This window comes from Phoxinus phoxinus (genome assembly GCF_949152265.1).
Source record: "Phoxinus phoxinus genome assembly, chromosome: 21".
Lineage (NCBI taxonomy): Eukaryota > Metazoa > Chordata > Actinopteri > Cypriniformes > Leuciscidae > Phoxinus > Phoxinus phoxinus.
In genome coordinates, this window is record NC_136896.1 from 22,199,550 (window position 1) to 22,216,668 (window position 17,119).

At 37.3% G+C, this 17,119-nt stretch overlaps 1 protein-coding gene across 2 annotated transcripts in view; it reads left to right on the plus strand.

Annotated features, from left to right (window-relative positions):
• Positions 1-17,119, plus strand: part of ccser2b (coiled-coil serine-rich protein 2b) — an 85,315-nt gene that overhangs the window by 22,814 nt on the left and 45,382 nt on the right. For both annotated transcript variants that reach the window (XM_079595337.1, XM_079595336.1), the window contains exon 3: positions 127-308. In XM_079595337.1, coding sequence (XP_079451463.1) covers positions 127-308 — 182 coding nt within the window. The remainder of the gene's footprint in view (positions 1-126; positions 309-17,119) is intronic.

Genomic DNA, 17,119 nt, shown 5'->3' on the forward strand with positions numbered 1-17,119 from the left:
GTCTAATTACCTTTTGAAAAAGATTTTCTTATTTAAACAATTTGAGCAGGTCCATACTGTCACTAAGATTACTTTAAAATATATTTCTCTGTGACTTTCTTACCCATTTTATTGTCTGTCTTTCAGCTGGTGAAGATGACTTTGTACATGGGACATCTCCTACAGGCGATTTTCCTCATGGCTCGTCTCTGGACCTGTCGCCCTCAGACAGCTCTGGAGGGACTTACATGTGGGATGAAGAGGGGATGGAGGCACTGGCAGACTCCGGACACCCCTGTGGAAGCTTTGGCTCTGATCTCAACAGCTTGGTGAGTCCAAAGCTTTATGAAATGATTGACCTAAGCAACTTACAAGAGAGAAGTAACATAATTGTTATAAACATTTTCATAATAAGTGGATTATTGAGTTTCATTATTTTATCTTTTTATCTATTTTTTTATTTTTATTTTTTAGTAGTGGTTATTTAACTTGCCTGTACAACTAGCCTTTGTGGTCTTTGGCCCTGTGGTGGAGAATCGCTCCTCTACGCAACTAAAATACACCACCAAACTTGTCTGAATCAGTGTGCTTTATGGTTGACATTTAAAATCACAGTTGATGAACACAGCTGATTTTTTTGTGTCTTTAAAGGGGACATAACACAGAAGAGTCTTTTGTTTTATCCGATTTATAAAAGACAGATGCAGCTGTGCCACTTCTTTCGGAAAACATTCAAACTCCTGGAGGCGTGCCGAGAAGTTCTTCCGATGACTTCCGAGATAAGAGATAAAGCGGTGTCGGGATAATCTCGGTTTTGCGTATCTACCCCGAAGTGATAAAATTCTGTATACATTTTTTTTAAGGCCAGACAAGTAGTTTGTTAAGGCTTGGTTTGTAGGGAATTACAAACCTGCGCACATATATTCAAATGCGCATAACTATAGAATTAATTCTCAATGCGCACGTGAGCGCCATCAGCGTTTCTCACAGGTTCGCGTTTAAAGTCTGTGTAGAGAGAACAGTGTCGTCTTAACGGTCTCTAATTTAATAACTAATGATCGTTGCGACGGAAGTGAATCAATCAAAACTTACTTTAGCTGGAAAATATCTTTATTTAAGAACCGCTATAAAGACAAAACAATCTCTGTTACCTTAAATGATCCGTTTATCACTGTAAAGCCGCTTTGAAACAATCTACATGGTTAAAAGCTCTATATAAATGAAGATGACTTGACTTGACTTCCTTAACCTGAACAAAGCACGTTGATGGGCGTTGCTCTTGCTCTCACTCTTGTTGATGTGTGTGTGCGCTCTTCCGGGTGAAGTGCCCATAGAAGGATTTCCGACCTTTATGACGTCATACAGAGCCATACTTGAAAAAAAAAAACGTTCCGAAACTTATACGAACCCTGGAGTGTATTTGACACAGAAATACTTTTAACTTTGGCCATGTTTAGCATTGAGCACCCAACTCTTTAATAATGTACATAAGTCAGGATGCATGAAAAATCATTAGACATCCCCTTCAAAGTGAGGTTTGTCTTGTGCTCAAAGCCCAGAGACTGACCGGATAAGGCTGTCAGCTTGAGTTATTGAAGGTGTGTCTCTGATTACGCATCATAATTCTGAGAGTACTCCAAATTGGCTCCTGCTGATAGTCATTTGTCTTTCTTCTGGAAGCAGACGATCAGATCGGCAGCTTCATGGCAGTTAGTAAATGGTGAGGTGAAATCAAAGTCAAATGAGAGGATGACTTTGCATTTATGCTCAAAGCGCCAGCCTTTATCCTTCTTTGCATCTATAATATATTGCTAAATGCCTCTCCATATTATATTTATCTTTCTGTGTTTAAGCCAGATTACAAATCTTTCAATTAGTACAAGTGTGTCTCTGTTTAGTTATTATTTAGCAAAATATTTATTTTTGTAAATATGGCACGTATTAGATAAACAACAGCTGCATTTTCCTTTCATTGCTTTTAAGGATTCAGTGTATTATAGTAATACATTTTGCTAAATAATATTTAATACAATTTGTCAATTATATTTGGCACTGGTGTGTACAATTGCCATTTAAAGGTGGGATAAGTCGTTTTTGAAATATGCTGTTTGGAAGCTAGTCGGACCGACACAACAAACGTGTAGCCAATCAGCAATAGTAGTATGACGGTCGAGGAGAGAGAACGATCAAGAGGGAGATTTGAGGAAAGACTGCAGAAATAGAGATATGGGACACAATACAAAAGAGAAAAGCTCAGAAGAAATCACTGGAAAATAAAGGGGTATGTCTAGGCAAGAGCATTAGGTCCCACGCTAATATTAGAAAAGCTGTCCAGCGCTGGAGAGAGCTAAGAGGCAAGGCCTGAAAACAGACGCGGTCAAGGCTAGGGGACAAATGCCAACTTGGCTTGCCAATTTTGCAAATGGAACTTGAGGTTAGTAGTTTAGCGCCATTTTGTGTTGATCAATACGCCATTTCCTGTTGCACTTCTCGGTGAAGACACATTAAAGCCCACTCAGAGTTTGCAAAAACACGTCTAAAAATCTAAGACTGTGAGAAACAAGATGCTCTGGTCTGATGAACCTCAATTCCGTTTCGGAAGGAAACCAGCTGAACAAAGCAGCTGAATTAGTGCTGTGCAGCCTCTTTAGTAGCCTACCTTCAAGGGCCACATGGGGGCGGCAGAAACTCACAAACATTCAAAGCATCAACCTTTTCAACAAGCTTATCATCTTACAGAACATCCTACATATAGTTAATTTCCTCACCCTCATGTTGTTCCAAACCCATATGGCATTCTTTTTTACATGAAACACAAAATGAGCTATTTTGCACATGATCTTTTACATGAAGTGAAAATGAATGGGACCTGGAGCTCTCAAGCTCCAAAAGTGATAAAAAACAAACCAATAATGTATCTAAGTAGAATAAAAAATATGACTCATGCACTATTTTTAAGTCTTATGGATTCATACAATATATATTTTTTTTAAAGGTACAAGAGGTGATTCTCTACAGAAATCTTTTTTTGTTATACTGATTGAAAGTCTCCTCATATCCTGATAGCAATCAGTATGGAACACAATTTTACAATGGCTTCGAACACTGCTCCACCAATCATAACCGGGCTTGTATCTATCTGTTTTATAAATAACCTGATATCTTGTAAACACAACTTTGTTTCCAGACATTCCAGATTTAGTATTTTTATCCTTTCCAGTCTAGTGGCAGTATTTGCCTTAGTCTTTTCATAGGTGTTCTGTAGCTTCTGTAACAAACTGATCATTTTAATCACACAAAAAAATAATTGTGGTTTCCAGCTGAAATGAACTTTAGGGCAGTAAAGCACAAAAAAAACACCCTTGCAACTTTGGGCGGCCCGGCGCGTCAGGAAGTATCGCGTGATATCAGGTCTTGCGATGTAACAAATTGCTTGACGGTAAAAAAAATCTGCACAAATTCTGTCATTATTGCGCTCCCTCACGCTGTTCGAACCTGAATGAAGAAGACGTTGTAAAGAATGTCCCGTCTGCTTTGATGTCGTTGATCTACTAGCCTCTGGTATCTGAGAGTCGCCAACGAGTTTTTCGACAGTGTTGTCAAATATCTATTCCGAAGCTGTAGAGGGAGCTCTATAGATAAACCTGCGAGAATACAGCGAAGAAATTCCCGAAACTGCATAGCCCTGCTTTAATATATCTATCTATAGAAAACCTTTGCTCAGGAGAAACACGAGTCACGATAAAAGAGAGTAAAGGATTGTAGTAGCAAGCTAAAATGGTATGGTTGCTTCAGCAAAAGTGTTTCATATCTGAACTGCCGCAATATGTACGACCACATATAATAAAACTTGCTGCAGAACAAGTACCGATACTTACTACTGCCAATACATTCACAGACGTGCTGCTGTGAGCATGTGATAACCTCCATAGCAGATATATACAGGTGGAGCTGGGGAAGGTGGAGGGTTTCTGAAAGCGCGCTGCAGACTGCTAACAGCAAACACAACCAGTATTTGTATGTTGAGCCGCAGCTCATTGGCCGCTGATGCAACATCAACCTATCAGCTGCGTTATGTAAATGACGATGTGATCGCTACCAAATTGAGTTAAGTACCTCTCAGCCTGCGCCATCTAGAGTTTCATGCCAGAACTTGGTTTCTAGTGCATATGGATTAGAAACCAATATGGAATATGGATTCTCATTAGCTCCAAGAAGGACTCCAAGGACTTACGCTAACCGGCATGTATAGAGTGCTGCAGTGATATTGTGATGTTGCACTTTTTTTGGCCAATCCAGAAGTTAGCATCATCCTGGTTTTCTCGACAAATACCCAATAAGATTTTTCCATTGGCTTTTGGATTATTTCAGAAACAAACTGTTACCAACAAAACTTTATGATTCTTACATGTTTTGTTCATCATGATAATCTTCACAAATGAACACAACTTTCATGCATTTTCAAGCTTGCATACTTTCAGCAGAAGTAAAAAAGCTAAAAGTAGGCTATTAACGAACACTGCGGTTGAATGAATTTAACGTCACCACCATTAAGCTTACGAAATCTCTTTCAGTCTTTATTTAAAACAACTTTTACCTGAAAGTTTGAGTTAGAATAGTTTTGCAAGAGTGTGATTATAAACACAAGACAGTGAAAACGGACTAGTGAGTAGATACTTCGGACTAGTTTTCCTGTTTGGCTTGATGAGGTTTACTATCCCCGAAAACCTCTATAGTCCCATTTTGCCACTTGATAGCAACGCCCTTTTCAAAACAAGTTAAAACTTTTAAAATAAATAACAAGTGGGTATTACTGATGTATTCTATTTCACAGAATAAAACGTGAAAATATCTTGAACTTGTTTTAACTACAGACCTAATTTCAGGCATTTAACCAAAAAACATTATACAAACCCGTTGACAGTGGAACCAGAACTGCTAAAATGCTGACTTGTTTCTCTGTTTTGGCCTACAAAGAAGCGTCACCCCTGCAGAACTCTATAAGCAAATAATTTGAGCTAGAAAATATTTGACTCCCTTCACACACACACACACACACACACACACACACACACACACACACACACACACACACACACACACACACACACACACACACACACACACACACACACACACACACACACACACACACTGACTTGTCAAGAACTTGTCAACAAAGGAACAGAAGTGACTCAGGAATCAACCAAGTGAGAAAACTCTGAGCGATGGTGTTCTGCTCCCGCTCCTCACAGAACGTCTGTCACGCTCAGATATCAGTGCTCCTTTTCTGATTGGCCGAGTCAGAAAGGATGATTTCCTCCCCACTGCTTATGTGTATTTCCTCAGACTGTTCAGCTGACCCAGTGTGCTGTGTGTCTACACTTGCTGTCTTGACTTGGGTTATGCTGAACGTAGGATATGCAAGTCATGAAACTGTGTTTCAAAGTGAAGTGTCTGAGACACTGTGGAGCCTAACAAGTTAAAATTATAGGAGGCCATATGGTAGTGTACTCATAAAAGTTGACAAAATAAATAGGATGTATTTTAAATTTAGAGTCATTCACTTCTGGGAAAATGAACCAGCAGCGTTTCGATCAAACTGATTTTCCTATGACATGCCTGACAATGATTAGTTTTTATCAAAACATTGCCGTTTTAATTAAGAAACATTAAAAAAGGGGGAATAGGCAAAATAACTGACCGGTCAGATAAGACAGTGCTCCACTAGGGGGCAGCTTGTTTCCAACATGATTATTAATTGCTACACAATTGTTGTTTGCAAGTAGCCTGGGTTTCCCCATACTGCCTTTGCGCAGCGCGATTTTATTCTCGCTGAAAGGCAGTCTGGAAACCATGGACCTGATTTTCGCCTCGTTTAGGGAACCAATCACAGAACGGGGAGGGAGCAGCAAGACGATGACGACATCTATGCGACACAACTAAGCAGTTTGTTTATGGATTCAACATGGCAGCAGACGCGAAGCTACCTTTTGATGCAGCCTTAGATATTGTTCTAAGTAGTTTAGAACGCAAGTTTATTTCGAAAAAAGAGCAGTTTTTGGCGTCAGCTTTTGGCGTCTCTACATACGTCATCTGGTATAATGGAAACGATTGGTTATGAGCTACGTACAGGCGCATTTGATAGACATTCTTAGCACCCAATAAACGGCGCCGGGCATTCGTAAACCACGCCTCAAATACGAGAAAATGCGCATGTGGTTCCCAGACCCAAGTCTCAACGAGAATTGGGTCTGGCGTTAGCCAGGCTAGTTTGCAAGATAGATGCTGTGACGTTATTATACATAATTTATCTCACTTTCTTTCAATCTTTTATACTCTGTTGTGATCTCCCTCGCGTTCATTGCCACTTTCTCAACAGTGCCTAGGCATTTGGGCTGTTTAGAAGTTTGACGCATCTCCCTAGTTCACCAGGACCGTCTGCTGTTGTTGCCTGCCAAGCGTCACTTGAGGGCCCTCACTATGGCACTGAATACATTAAGATAACACATGTTTCTCATGTTTTTTTCTTTCCTGAAGGCAAAACCTAAACTATATCCATCCCCTGAAGAATCGGCAAGATCGCTAAAGCATTGGATTTAAATTTTAAACACCACAAAGGGTGTAACTAAGTCACTTTTTCCTACAATAAAAAAGTTTTAGGGTACAATGGGTCTAAATGTGCTTTTCACTACTTTCACAGTGTATGATTGCAGAAAAATATATACAAATACTTTACCTAAAGTAATGTGTTTTACATTATAACCAAGTTGTCTCTCTAATACACCTTCAAAACAATAATTTTAGCAAAGTTTGTACCATATTCTGTTTATTTTGGTAAATAAAAAGCTATTTAAATAAATAGTACAATAAATTATATTTTATATTAAATTATATTTTAAAATATGGTTTCATATAGAGGTCAATTGACGGTTTTGCCGATTAATTGGCACGATAGCCGATTGATGGGAATTTTTTTTTTTAGCTATTTTGATTAGATAATCAAGTGTACTTGAATTGAAGCAAATAAAGTGTGAGTATACATACAATATACACATTTGTCTAATTTCAATGCTATGGCCTTTGTGTAGATATAAAGATGGCCACCTTTAAGCATGACTGTTCTGATTTATGTGAAATGGTAACACTTTACAATAAGATTCCACTTGCACAATTAACTAAGGTTAATACAAATATTGTTCATTGTCAATTTCAACATTTACTAATAGATTTTTACATTTTAAAGTTGTATCTCTATTAACATTAGTTAATGCACTAGGAACTAACATAAATAACGATCAAGGTATAATCAATATTTTTTATATTTAAAAAGTACAGTACATTTGGTTTTACATTTTTGTAATAAAGTTCAGCACTATTTTTGTGTTATGTTTATACGATTTTCCGCCAGCGGGGGCCATCCTACTTATCGTTATCGGTAAAATCGGTCGACCTCTAGTTTCATTATAAATGTGGTTATTATCTCTAAGGTAGACACCCAACTTAATAAATGATATATTAACCATTTTAATCTACCCCCAATAATAGGATCACTATTTACCCCAAATACCATACATTTACATATTCTTCAGTTATTGAAAAACTTTTGTTTTAATTACATTGAAACTGAAAATCATTAACTAGACCTTTGTCTTAAAATACATTGGGTATTTTTAACGATTCACATTTGAATTGACATTGTGTTGCTGCCCACAATCACATCAAGGATCAGACACATTGCCAGGTTTAGAAAAAAATCTTAGAGTTTTTGTGCCATGTAGTGGTTTAGAAGGAAATAAAATCGAATGTGACATTTACCTTGGTTCACCTTTAGCCCTGTTGTACCCTATACCCCTATAAAATGGAAAAAGGAAAAGAGTACCCTACTTGATTCATTAAAACCATTACAGAGTTACAGTGGGCAGAAATGTGAAGACAAGTCCGTTTACAAGCATAGTCATCCTTTTTAAGTAATCTACTGTATCCATGACTTGCAGTGTTTCTCACGACAGTTAAATTTTAGTCTTCAAAAAGTATTCTCATCGCTTCATAACTTGAACAACTGTAGTAACATGGACTATTTTAACGATATCTTTACCTTTCTGGACTTGAAAGTGGTAATATCATTGCAGTCTATGGAGGGATAGAAAGCTCTCAGATTTAATAAAAAAAATCTTCATTTGCAGGTTTGGAAAAACATGAGGGCGAGTAATTAATGACAGAAATTTCATTTTTGGGTGAACTATTCATTCTATTCATTATTGGGTGTGTTGCATTTATGATTCTAAAGTTAAGGGCAGGCATAATAAGCTTTAGCTTCTGCCTGCACCTGGTCATCCAATGTGTTTATGTTTCGAAGGATTTGATTGAATGATCTGTAAATGACCAAACCGAAATAAATGAAAAAAAAAAAAACTACTCCTTTAATGAGTCAAAGAAAGCTGACATCATAGCTAATGAACAAGCCAAAAACACCTAACCCAATAATGAATAGAATGAATAGTTCACCCAAAAATGAAATTTCTGTCATTAATTACTCACCCTCATGTTTTTCCAAACCTGCAAATGAAGATATTTTTTATTAAATCTGAGAGCTTTCTATCCCTCCATAGACTGCAATGATATTACCACTTTCAAGGTCCAGAAAGGTAAAGATATCGTTAAAATAGTCCATGTGACTACAGTTGTTCAAGTTATGAAGCGATGAGAATACTTTTTGAAGACTAAAATTTAACTGTTTAATATTATTTTCAGTATTATTTTTCTTTATTAACAAATTTAAAAGTTTGTATAATGTATTTTGTGAAGTCAGAGTATGTTGTACATGTGTACTGAGGAAAGATATGGGATGAGCTATATTTAGCATAGAAGTATGTGTGCAATGCAACATATGTTTTCCACTGATGCATATGTACCATAAATGTATACATTGAAGGACAATTTCTTTATATGGAAAGTGGATTGTACCATGTGCAAGCATGAGGTATATGTTCCATTTAAAACATAAGCAACATGTTTTTCTACCGTACCAGGAAGTTGTAAGTCCCTCAGTGGTGTATAAAAGCTCAAACCTTATAGTGTAGCACCCGAGAGAGAGAGGGAAACATATACAGCTGGCATGAGAGGGGGTGAGAGGACAGAGAACATAGAAATCTGGAAAGAAGACCACCTCTCCTGTAACCTTCCTCTTCTAAGGCTATTTCTCTCGTATGTCTGACACATAAAAATAAGAGATCTCTTGGCAAAATAACTGGTGTTGCTTCCGTGATTCAACAACAATGAAGAAAAGCGTAACAAAAATAACAACTTCATTCAACCATTTCTTCTCTTCCATGTCAGTCTGTGACTGTGTTCACATTGTAAACACAGTGCAGCGCTTCAGGGTTCTACGTCAGAACGCCGGCTCAGAATTGTCCGGTTGCAGCATCAGCACCACACGCAGAGACTGACACAGAAGAGAAGAAATTGTTGAATAAACTCGTTATGTTTTTGTTTTTTTGTGCACAAAAAGTATTAACTTTACTTTAACATTTAGGTTGAACCACTGAGGTCACATGGACTATTTTAACAACGTCTTTAATATCTTTCTGGGCCTTGAAAGTGGTAATACAGCAAATAGAAATTATATGGTGTACTTAGAGAAACATTTAATTTTGTTTGTTAATGAAATATTTAACCCAAAGTGGAAATTCTGCCATAAAACAATGATTTAAAGCTACAATACGTATTTTTTTTCACTGCTAGGGGTCGCTAACCTTATAATAACAAAGGCGTAGGTTAATGACGCATAAGCGGAATTATAGAACTTGTCGTCATGCCGAAGTATCTAATAATGTTTATGGATGAGTGAATACATTAATGTTTTTAACATGACTGTGGTATGAAGCCAAGGGGGTAATCCATCAGCCGGAACCTGAAGCTTCCCCGGGGGTCGCCATGTATAAAAGGCAATGTATAAAAGGCTCCATAACCTTGTATCTTACGTTATGGCCCCGTAGAAGCAGTTTTTGTAAAAATAGGCTAACGATTGCATCATAACCACTTGACTCTCTGTCGCACTGTCGAGAAATTACCGTATAGATAGGCGGAGAAGCTCGCAAGCAATCGATTCTGCGATATAAATCGATATTTTTTTCCCCAAAAAAGTATAGATTTTTTAGCCGCGAGTATTGATACATGCGTCCCATTCAAATCCCCCGTGTTTACCCCCGTTCGCTTTGCAGGAAGAGCGATTTGGTCAGCCAGCCGCTAGTGTTGCTGTAGAGCAAGTTACCCGTACTAACTTTACACAGACGTAGACGTCTACCTCTTCCTGTTTACCAAGTGAGAGCGAGGATATTCGGAGAATGGCGGCGAATATAAATCTGGCACCCGCCTGCTTAAAAGCAGATGTGTGGGAGCACTTTGGTTTTAAAAAAAAGAAGGAAAGCAACGACTTGGATAAAAGCGTTGCGGTTTGTATGCTATGTGGCACTAACGCAGGGCTGCCAACTCACGCATCACACGCTCTCACGCCACACATCCATTTTCTCACGCAGAAAAAAATCGCGGAGCAAAGAGGACACTGACAACGACAGACAAGACAATTTTATTACGCAATTCAAACAATAATACTGTTTTGACGCTTGTAAATGCGACGTGACAGATCTCTGTAGCGCCTCAGTTCAAGCGGCACGTGACCCGATCAACTCTAACTATTCTTTACTATTATAAACCCGAACTTACCGAAATGTATGCCTCGGATCAATCAGTGTTTTTCAACCGCGGTAAGAAGTCAATAAAACAGGTAAATGGTAAATGTAAATGGACTGCAAAACAGCTAGGCTAGAACAATGCCACATAAGTTACATTTACATCAGGAAAGCAATTTAATGACCATTTATAGGCTGGAAAAATTAGCTATAGAGTTTTGTTAAATATGTCCACTATATTAGGCTACATATATTTTTACTTATATTATTAAAATATTATAAAGTTGTTATTATAATAGAGAACGCATTATAGTTTATTTAAGTTGGTATTTTTAACCTTTAATAAAAATAGCCTAGGGCTCTCTATGTTTACAGCATTAGTGATTTATTTTTTAACATGTATCTAACTAATAATTATCAAAATGAATCGTAATTGTAACCATGCAGCTAAACACTGTAACATGTTGTCAGTAAACTTAATAAAAATAAGTTACCAAATGTTTTGACAATCACAACTTATTGTGATGCCAATTTTTTTTCCTCCACATACAACTTTTCTCAACACATCTTTGATTAATTTTTATTAATTAATTTTTTGCAAGCTGTCTGATGTTTGAGTTTTCATTTCAATTAATCCAAGTAAATGAAACACTCACAACACAAGATGTCACCAATCACTGTCCCCTTTAAATCTATCATAAAATGATGTAAGCGTACCGAATTATATCGAATCGTATCGAATTATATCGAATCGTATCGTTGGCTGAATATCATGATATATATCGTATCGTGAGCTGAATATCGTGTATCGTATCGTATCGTGAGATTAGTGAGATTTTTTACCACTATAAAATGGTTATACAAAAGAAATCGGTGTGTACAACTACTACAATACAACTAGTCATCTGAAACCATTTGACTGATGTGTGTGAAGAACAGGCCAGAAAATAAGTTATAAGTTAATAAGTAAGCCATTCACCTAGCTCTCACTGATGCATTAATACATTTCATAACTAACCACTCTTTTTTTCCTTGAGTGAATCAGTTGATCTAGTTGGCGAAACCTTCTCATTAAACCTTCAGGGTGATACAAGATCTAATCACCCTGTCTGTGTTTATTTTGCAATAAAGGCTAGCTGACTCTACAGTATACGGTCTCTTACACTTTAGTCTGTTCCTCACATACAGCTATAAAATTTTAAATGTAGCTTGTGTTGGATGGACTTCTTTAATGATACCTTTACTGTGCTTTTTTGTTCTCTTTAAAGAATGAAGTCAAAGTTCCCAGTCATTTTAATTGCGTGGGGAAAGTTTTATTTATGTGAGGTCCTTCAGTAATTCGCTAACTACCTGTCTGGTGCAAAATGTTGACCTAAATAAAACAGACAAACAGACATTAAATCTACTTTTCACATCCTCTCTCTTTTTTCTGTCTCCCTCCACTGCCTAGAGTGCTACATAATTTCAATACGATGTGTTCAGGCTGTCACACACCACTGACACAAGAACCCCTCTAAAATATTGAGTGGTGACTTTCTCTTCCACCCCTTTTGCCTCTAAAAGTACCTCTCAAAATCCATCCGTCCGTAATCTGTCAGTTTAGTAATATTTTCTGGCTTGTTTCAGTTTGTTGCTGGGACTCAAAACAGCAAAAGCACGCAGTGTCAAGAATTTCAAGAGATGTGTTTCTCATGTAGACCTTTATTGTCATCCAGTTCACTTAAGGAAATATGCAATCAAGTTAGTCTAAGGGTTCGCTTACATGACAATGATGTGCTAAAAACGGAAACGTTTTTTCTTTGCAGAGAAGACAACGTTATCAAAACGACCCCTGTTCACACGGATCCGCGAAAATGACTAATAACGCCGTATTATGCATAACAGACAAGTAGTTGGCGATGTCACTTTGTAAAGAAAGACTACGTGCCTGCGCACATGTACACATTCTTTTACTACAGTGCACTCGAGCCGAGCGCACATGCCTATAGACACAAATTACATAATCTATAATTTATTTGTCCGATTTTCATATTAAGGATGTTAATCTTGATAAATACTGTATCATTACTTTGTCTTCTGAGCAAATTTCATCATCACAAAGCCAGAAACATTCACTGTAATCCCAATTTTAGAATGTTCTCCTCTGATATAAAGACCTTTTTACTTCCTTTAAGAAAATGTCAAAACCTTTGAACACAAGGGCTTGGAAAACATATCATGCTTGAGTCTGTTGTAAGAAACATTAAGTCTTATAACCACTCGTGATGATGTCCGTATGGCACCCTGTGGCGAGCAGGACGAGGTCGAGGGCCGTGAGAGAGCAGCGCGAGTCCTGTGGTTTGATTACTAATGAGCGACACCTGCGCGACGCACCGGTCTCGTACCTCTCACGGCCCTCGATCTCGTCCTGCTCTCCACACATCCCTTATTTCTTACTGTTAATATCTGTATCATTTTATTTGCAAAAAACAATTTTTGTAGTTTACACAGAGATAAGTGTTTCATTTTCAAAAACTTTCACTTTGAAACCCGTTTTCAAAAGTTTGCGTTTTTAGGCCACCAAAACGCTGTTGTCGTGTAAATTAATGTCAAAAACACATAAAAAGTCTTCAGTTTTTAGTTGAAAACGCTGTAGTGTAAATGGCCTCTAAAGGCCCGTGCACACCATGGACGATAAATAGAGATAACAATAAAGATATAGTTTTAAAAATCATTCTCAATATTGAAGAATAGCAGAGTTCACACCACAGCTATAACGATAACAGCACAGAGAAACAATATCATTGGAATCACTTTCAGAACGATTTTATTCAGCTGATGAACGGTAAACACACTGACAGCCAATCAGAATCAATCCTGCAGTAACAAGCTTTATTTAAAGTGACAGACAAGCATGCGCTTAGAGTAAACAGAACGATATTGTCCACTGGTGTGGACACTAATATAGTTATCTTTATAGTTATCGTTCTTGGTGTGAAGGAGCCTTAAGATGGTCATTGATTGACAAGCCATCATGTTCCAAAAATATGATTGACCATCTTCAGTTGAGATGACAATTCTACTTGCACCAGATCAGTTAGAAAAAAAGTGTCCTTGTTCTAAAACACAGCTATAATCTTAAACTGGATTTTCTAGCTGGGAGGTCTTATCACATTAGAACATTTTCAAAACCGATACAGTGTGAAATTTTACAATTTACAGTACAATTTTACAATTCTAGATTCCATCCACAGATGGAACTACTAAAGAAACTACTACAGTATTGAACACTACTTTATTGGATTATAAAAACAAGATGGGACTTTTATTTATTTATTTTTTTAATGAGAAATGGACGTCAGACGTAGGATGGTTTGTGATAAACAAATTTGAAAAAAAAGGATCAAATGGAAAAACAGACCGTCATTTATTGCTATTGTCTTAATTGTTTTATTATTATTAAAAACTGATCCATTGCGATTATAAATTTTTTTTCCCATTATGCCAACTTTTCATAACTTTTCATGTTCATATTTAATTCAGAGCATATTTCACATATGGTTTGGTGAGACATAAATAAGTAAATACATGACATTTATCATAAAAGCAAAGCAAAAGCAAAAGCTTTTGAAAGTCAAGCTTCCTTATGCAACGAGAAAGGTAATTGTATGTTTGAATAGCGCTGGTCACATCTGGGCCATGTTTGAAAGGCTGTACCTCCATTGTGTGAAGTCTTGGAGGCTGTATGAGAAAAGCCTTTTGTTGTCTTAATGTAAAACGCACCATGAAATGGCAAATTACTGTCTGATGGGAAAGAAAGGCCAGAAATGGAGCAGACTGTAAAGTTCATTCAGGGGCACTTCCTGTGTCTTGAGCAGAGGGAAACAAGCCTGCTCTGAGAACTGCAGATAATGATGTTTCCCAAGTACAATTCAGACATGTTTGTTTTTTAGTTTCTACTTGCAAAGTCAGATTTTCTTTTCTTACGTCTGTTCTCACAGATGAGTAAGGCAAGTGCTTACTAGGCCAGCTTGAAACTATATCTGCCTCTCCCACTTTATTTGCATTTTAATGGCTAAATCATAAAACCTTGGCCCAGTCAATAGTAATATGTACCATGTCTATATACGTCCAAAACACATGCAGGTAGGGTTGTCATGGTACCAAAATTACAGTAGTCGGGACCTATATCAGTTAAATTTCATGGTTCTCTGTACCAGTTGTAGCACCATAGCAAAAACTATCGGAAACTCATGAATGCAATAAAAAATATAAGTAAATAATACATTTAAACAACATTTAGCCTTCAAATGAATGCAATGAAGGACAAACAAACACTACATAGAACAAGTGGCAGGTCTGTTAGTTTGCATTTACACTCTTAGGACCTTGTTTTAACGATCTGAAATGCAAGTATCAAATGCGAAACGCAAGTAACTTTGTGGGTGGATCTCGTGTTGCTATTATACTGGCGGGATAAATGACTCTTGTGCCCGATGCAAATCTAAAATGGGTTGGTCTGAAGTAGCTACATTGCTCATAGGTGTGGTTTGGGCTTAACATGCAATAAACCAATCAGAGCGTCATATCACATTCCCTTTAAGAGCAGGTGTGCTTGTTCCATGGTGGATTGCTATTATAATAGCAGATTTGCCAGGTTCGCAACTTACAGAACTCTTCAGAATTTTGTTTCCGGTTTCTTGACGGACAACCCACTTTGTCAGGTGTCCTTATGTGTCTTGCCACTATTTGTCAAACAGGTTTGATCCATCATTACTACAACTCGCCTGAATAATTTGGGTAAATGTGTAAGCTAGATTTATGCCTAGTTTTTCACATCTTCATGGACACCACAATGATTTCCCTCGTGTGGTAATATTTTTCCTATATATTATGTATGGTTTGCAAAAATGGGAACTGCTACGTCTGTGTAGATGAGAGAAGCAAAGTGTATGCGTGTTGTGCACACGCTACATTTTGGCCAAGCATGCGCCCTTAAAATAGCATCTGAATAATGCGCCACTAACTTTAGACTAGGTTTTTCCTGGTCTGTGGCCGGAATTGTTTTCTGAAACTGCAAAATAGCACCAGGGAACGTTTGCGGCGGAACACGCCTCCTCTTTTCGCTGAACCGTATAATATAGCATAATATCCTGGCCATCAGACAATAATAGGGCTGAATTTCACTGACCAAGACTATAAAACAGAGAAGAATCAAAGTCAGGCAGCTCATTGACTTTAGTATTTGGCGGCGTTTGTTGCTTTGTTAACATTTTTTAGTGAACCAAATAAACTGTAATTTTCATTCAAGAAACCTCTCATTTTTATCTTGCACGACTTTGCAAATCGACAGTTCCCTTCTGAGTATTCCTCTATTGTCATGCCATGAGCAGATAGCCGGTCATGGGGAAGAGTCCTTTAACAGAGGTCCTCAACTGGCACTAAATCTTTTCTGAGAGAGATGAGTTGTGGAGAGGGGGAGACGGCTTCCATCATGAGAACGGTTCCTCGCTTGAATACGCATCAGTTGTCTTTCTCCTTCACTAAAGTCTACTCTGCCAATTGCTTTCTCATCCTTAAAGTACCTATGCTTATCTTAAATTTGTTTGCACTTTTAATTTGGGCTAAAGTGCTTCTTGTACGCTCCGCTTCCTGATACCAATTTTTTTTATTTATATTATTTTAAGTATAGATTAGGGATGAAGGTAGCACTTTCTGCCACATTTGTGCTTGTGAATTGAATAGCCAATCAATGCTATTGACCATTTTAACCATTCTAATGAATTTATAAAGTGTATACTTTTTCATTTGCCAATTCCAAATTAATTTTGTATATTTGTTTGTGAAGATTGATGATTGTGAAGTCCCGTCTCTAGAAAACAGAATTATAATTTTTTTGGTCCCATTTCTTTTATCAATTTATTAATAATTTACAATTATTTGTTATTTACATTTGTAGTTATTGTGTTCATGTTGTTTTGCCAAACGGGTGTATTAAGGGGTAGGGGTAAGGTCAACAGTGTAATCTTCGTTTTCTTATTTTTCTTATTATTCTTGATTGAAAGTCTATAGCAGCCCACTGAACCCTTTGGTCAAAACGCATTCAATTTGGAACATAGAGGAGAGTCAAAATTGTAACCATAGCAAATTTAAAGTCTCTTAAACCCTCTAACTCCACCAATGGGTCAAAGATGCACTGATGTTTATGCAAATACTTTTGGAACCATAAAGCTTGGAAACAAAATGCAGTTTTCCTCTGATTTCCTAAACTTTAATTTGATGTTTTCCTTCTCCTTCAGATTGTATCCAATCTCCACCGACGTTGAGTTGCAAAAAATGTTTTGTTTTATCACACACAGCAAATAGTTTTTGAGAAATAGTTTTACAAATTTGACTAGCACGCAAAAGTGGACGTTTGGCTATATCTTCGCAATGCTTTGGCGTATTATGACAAAATTTATGATTTTGCT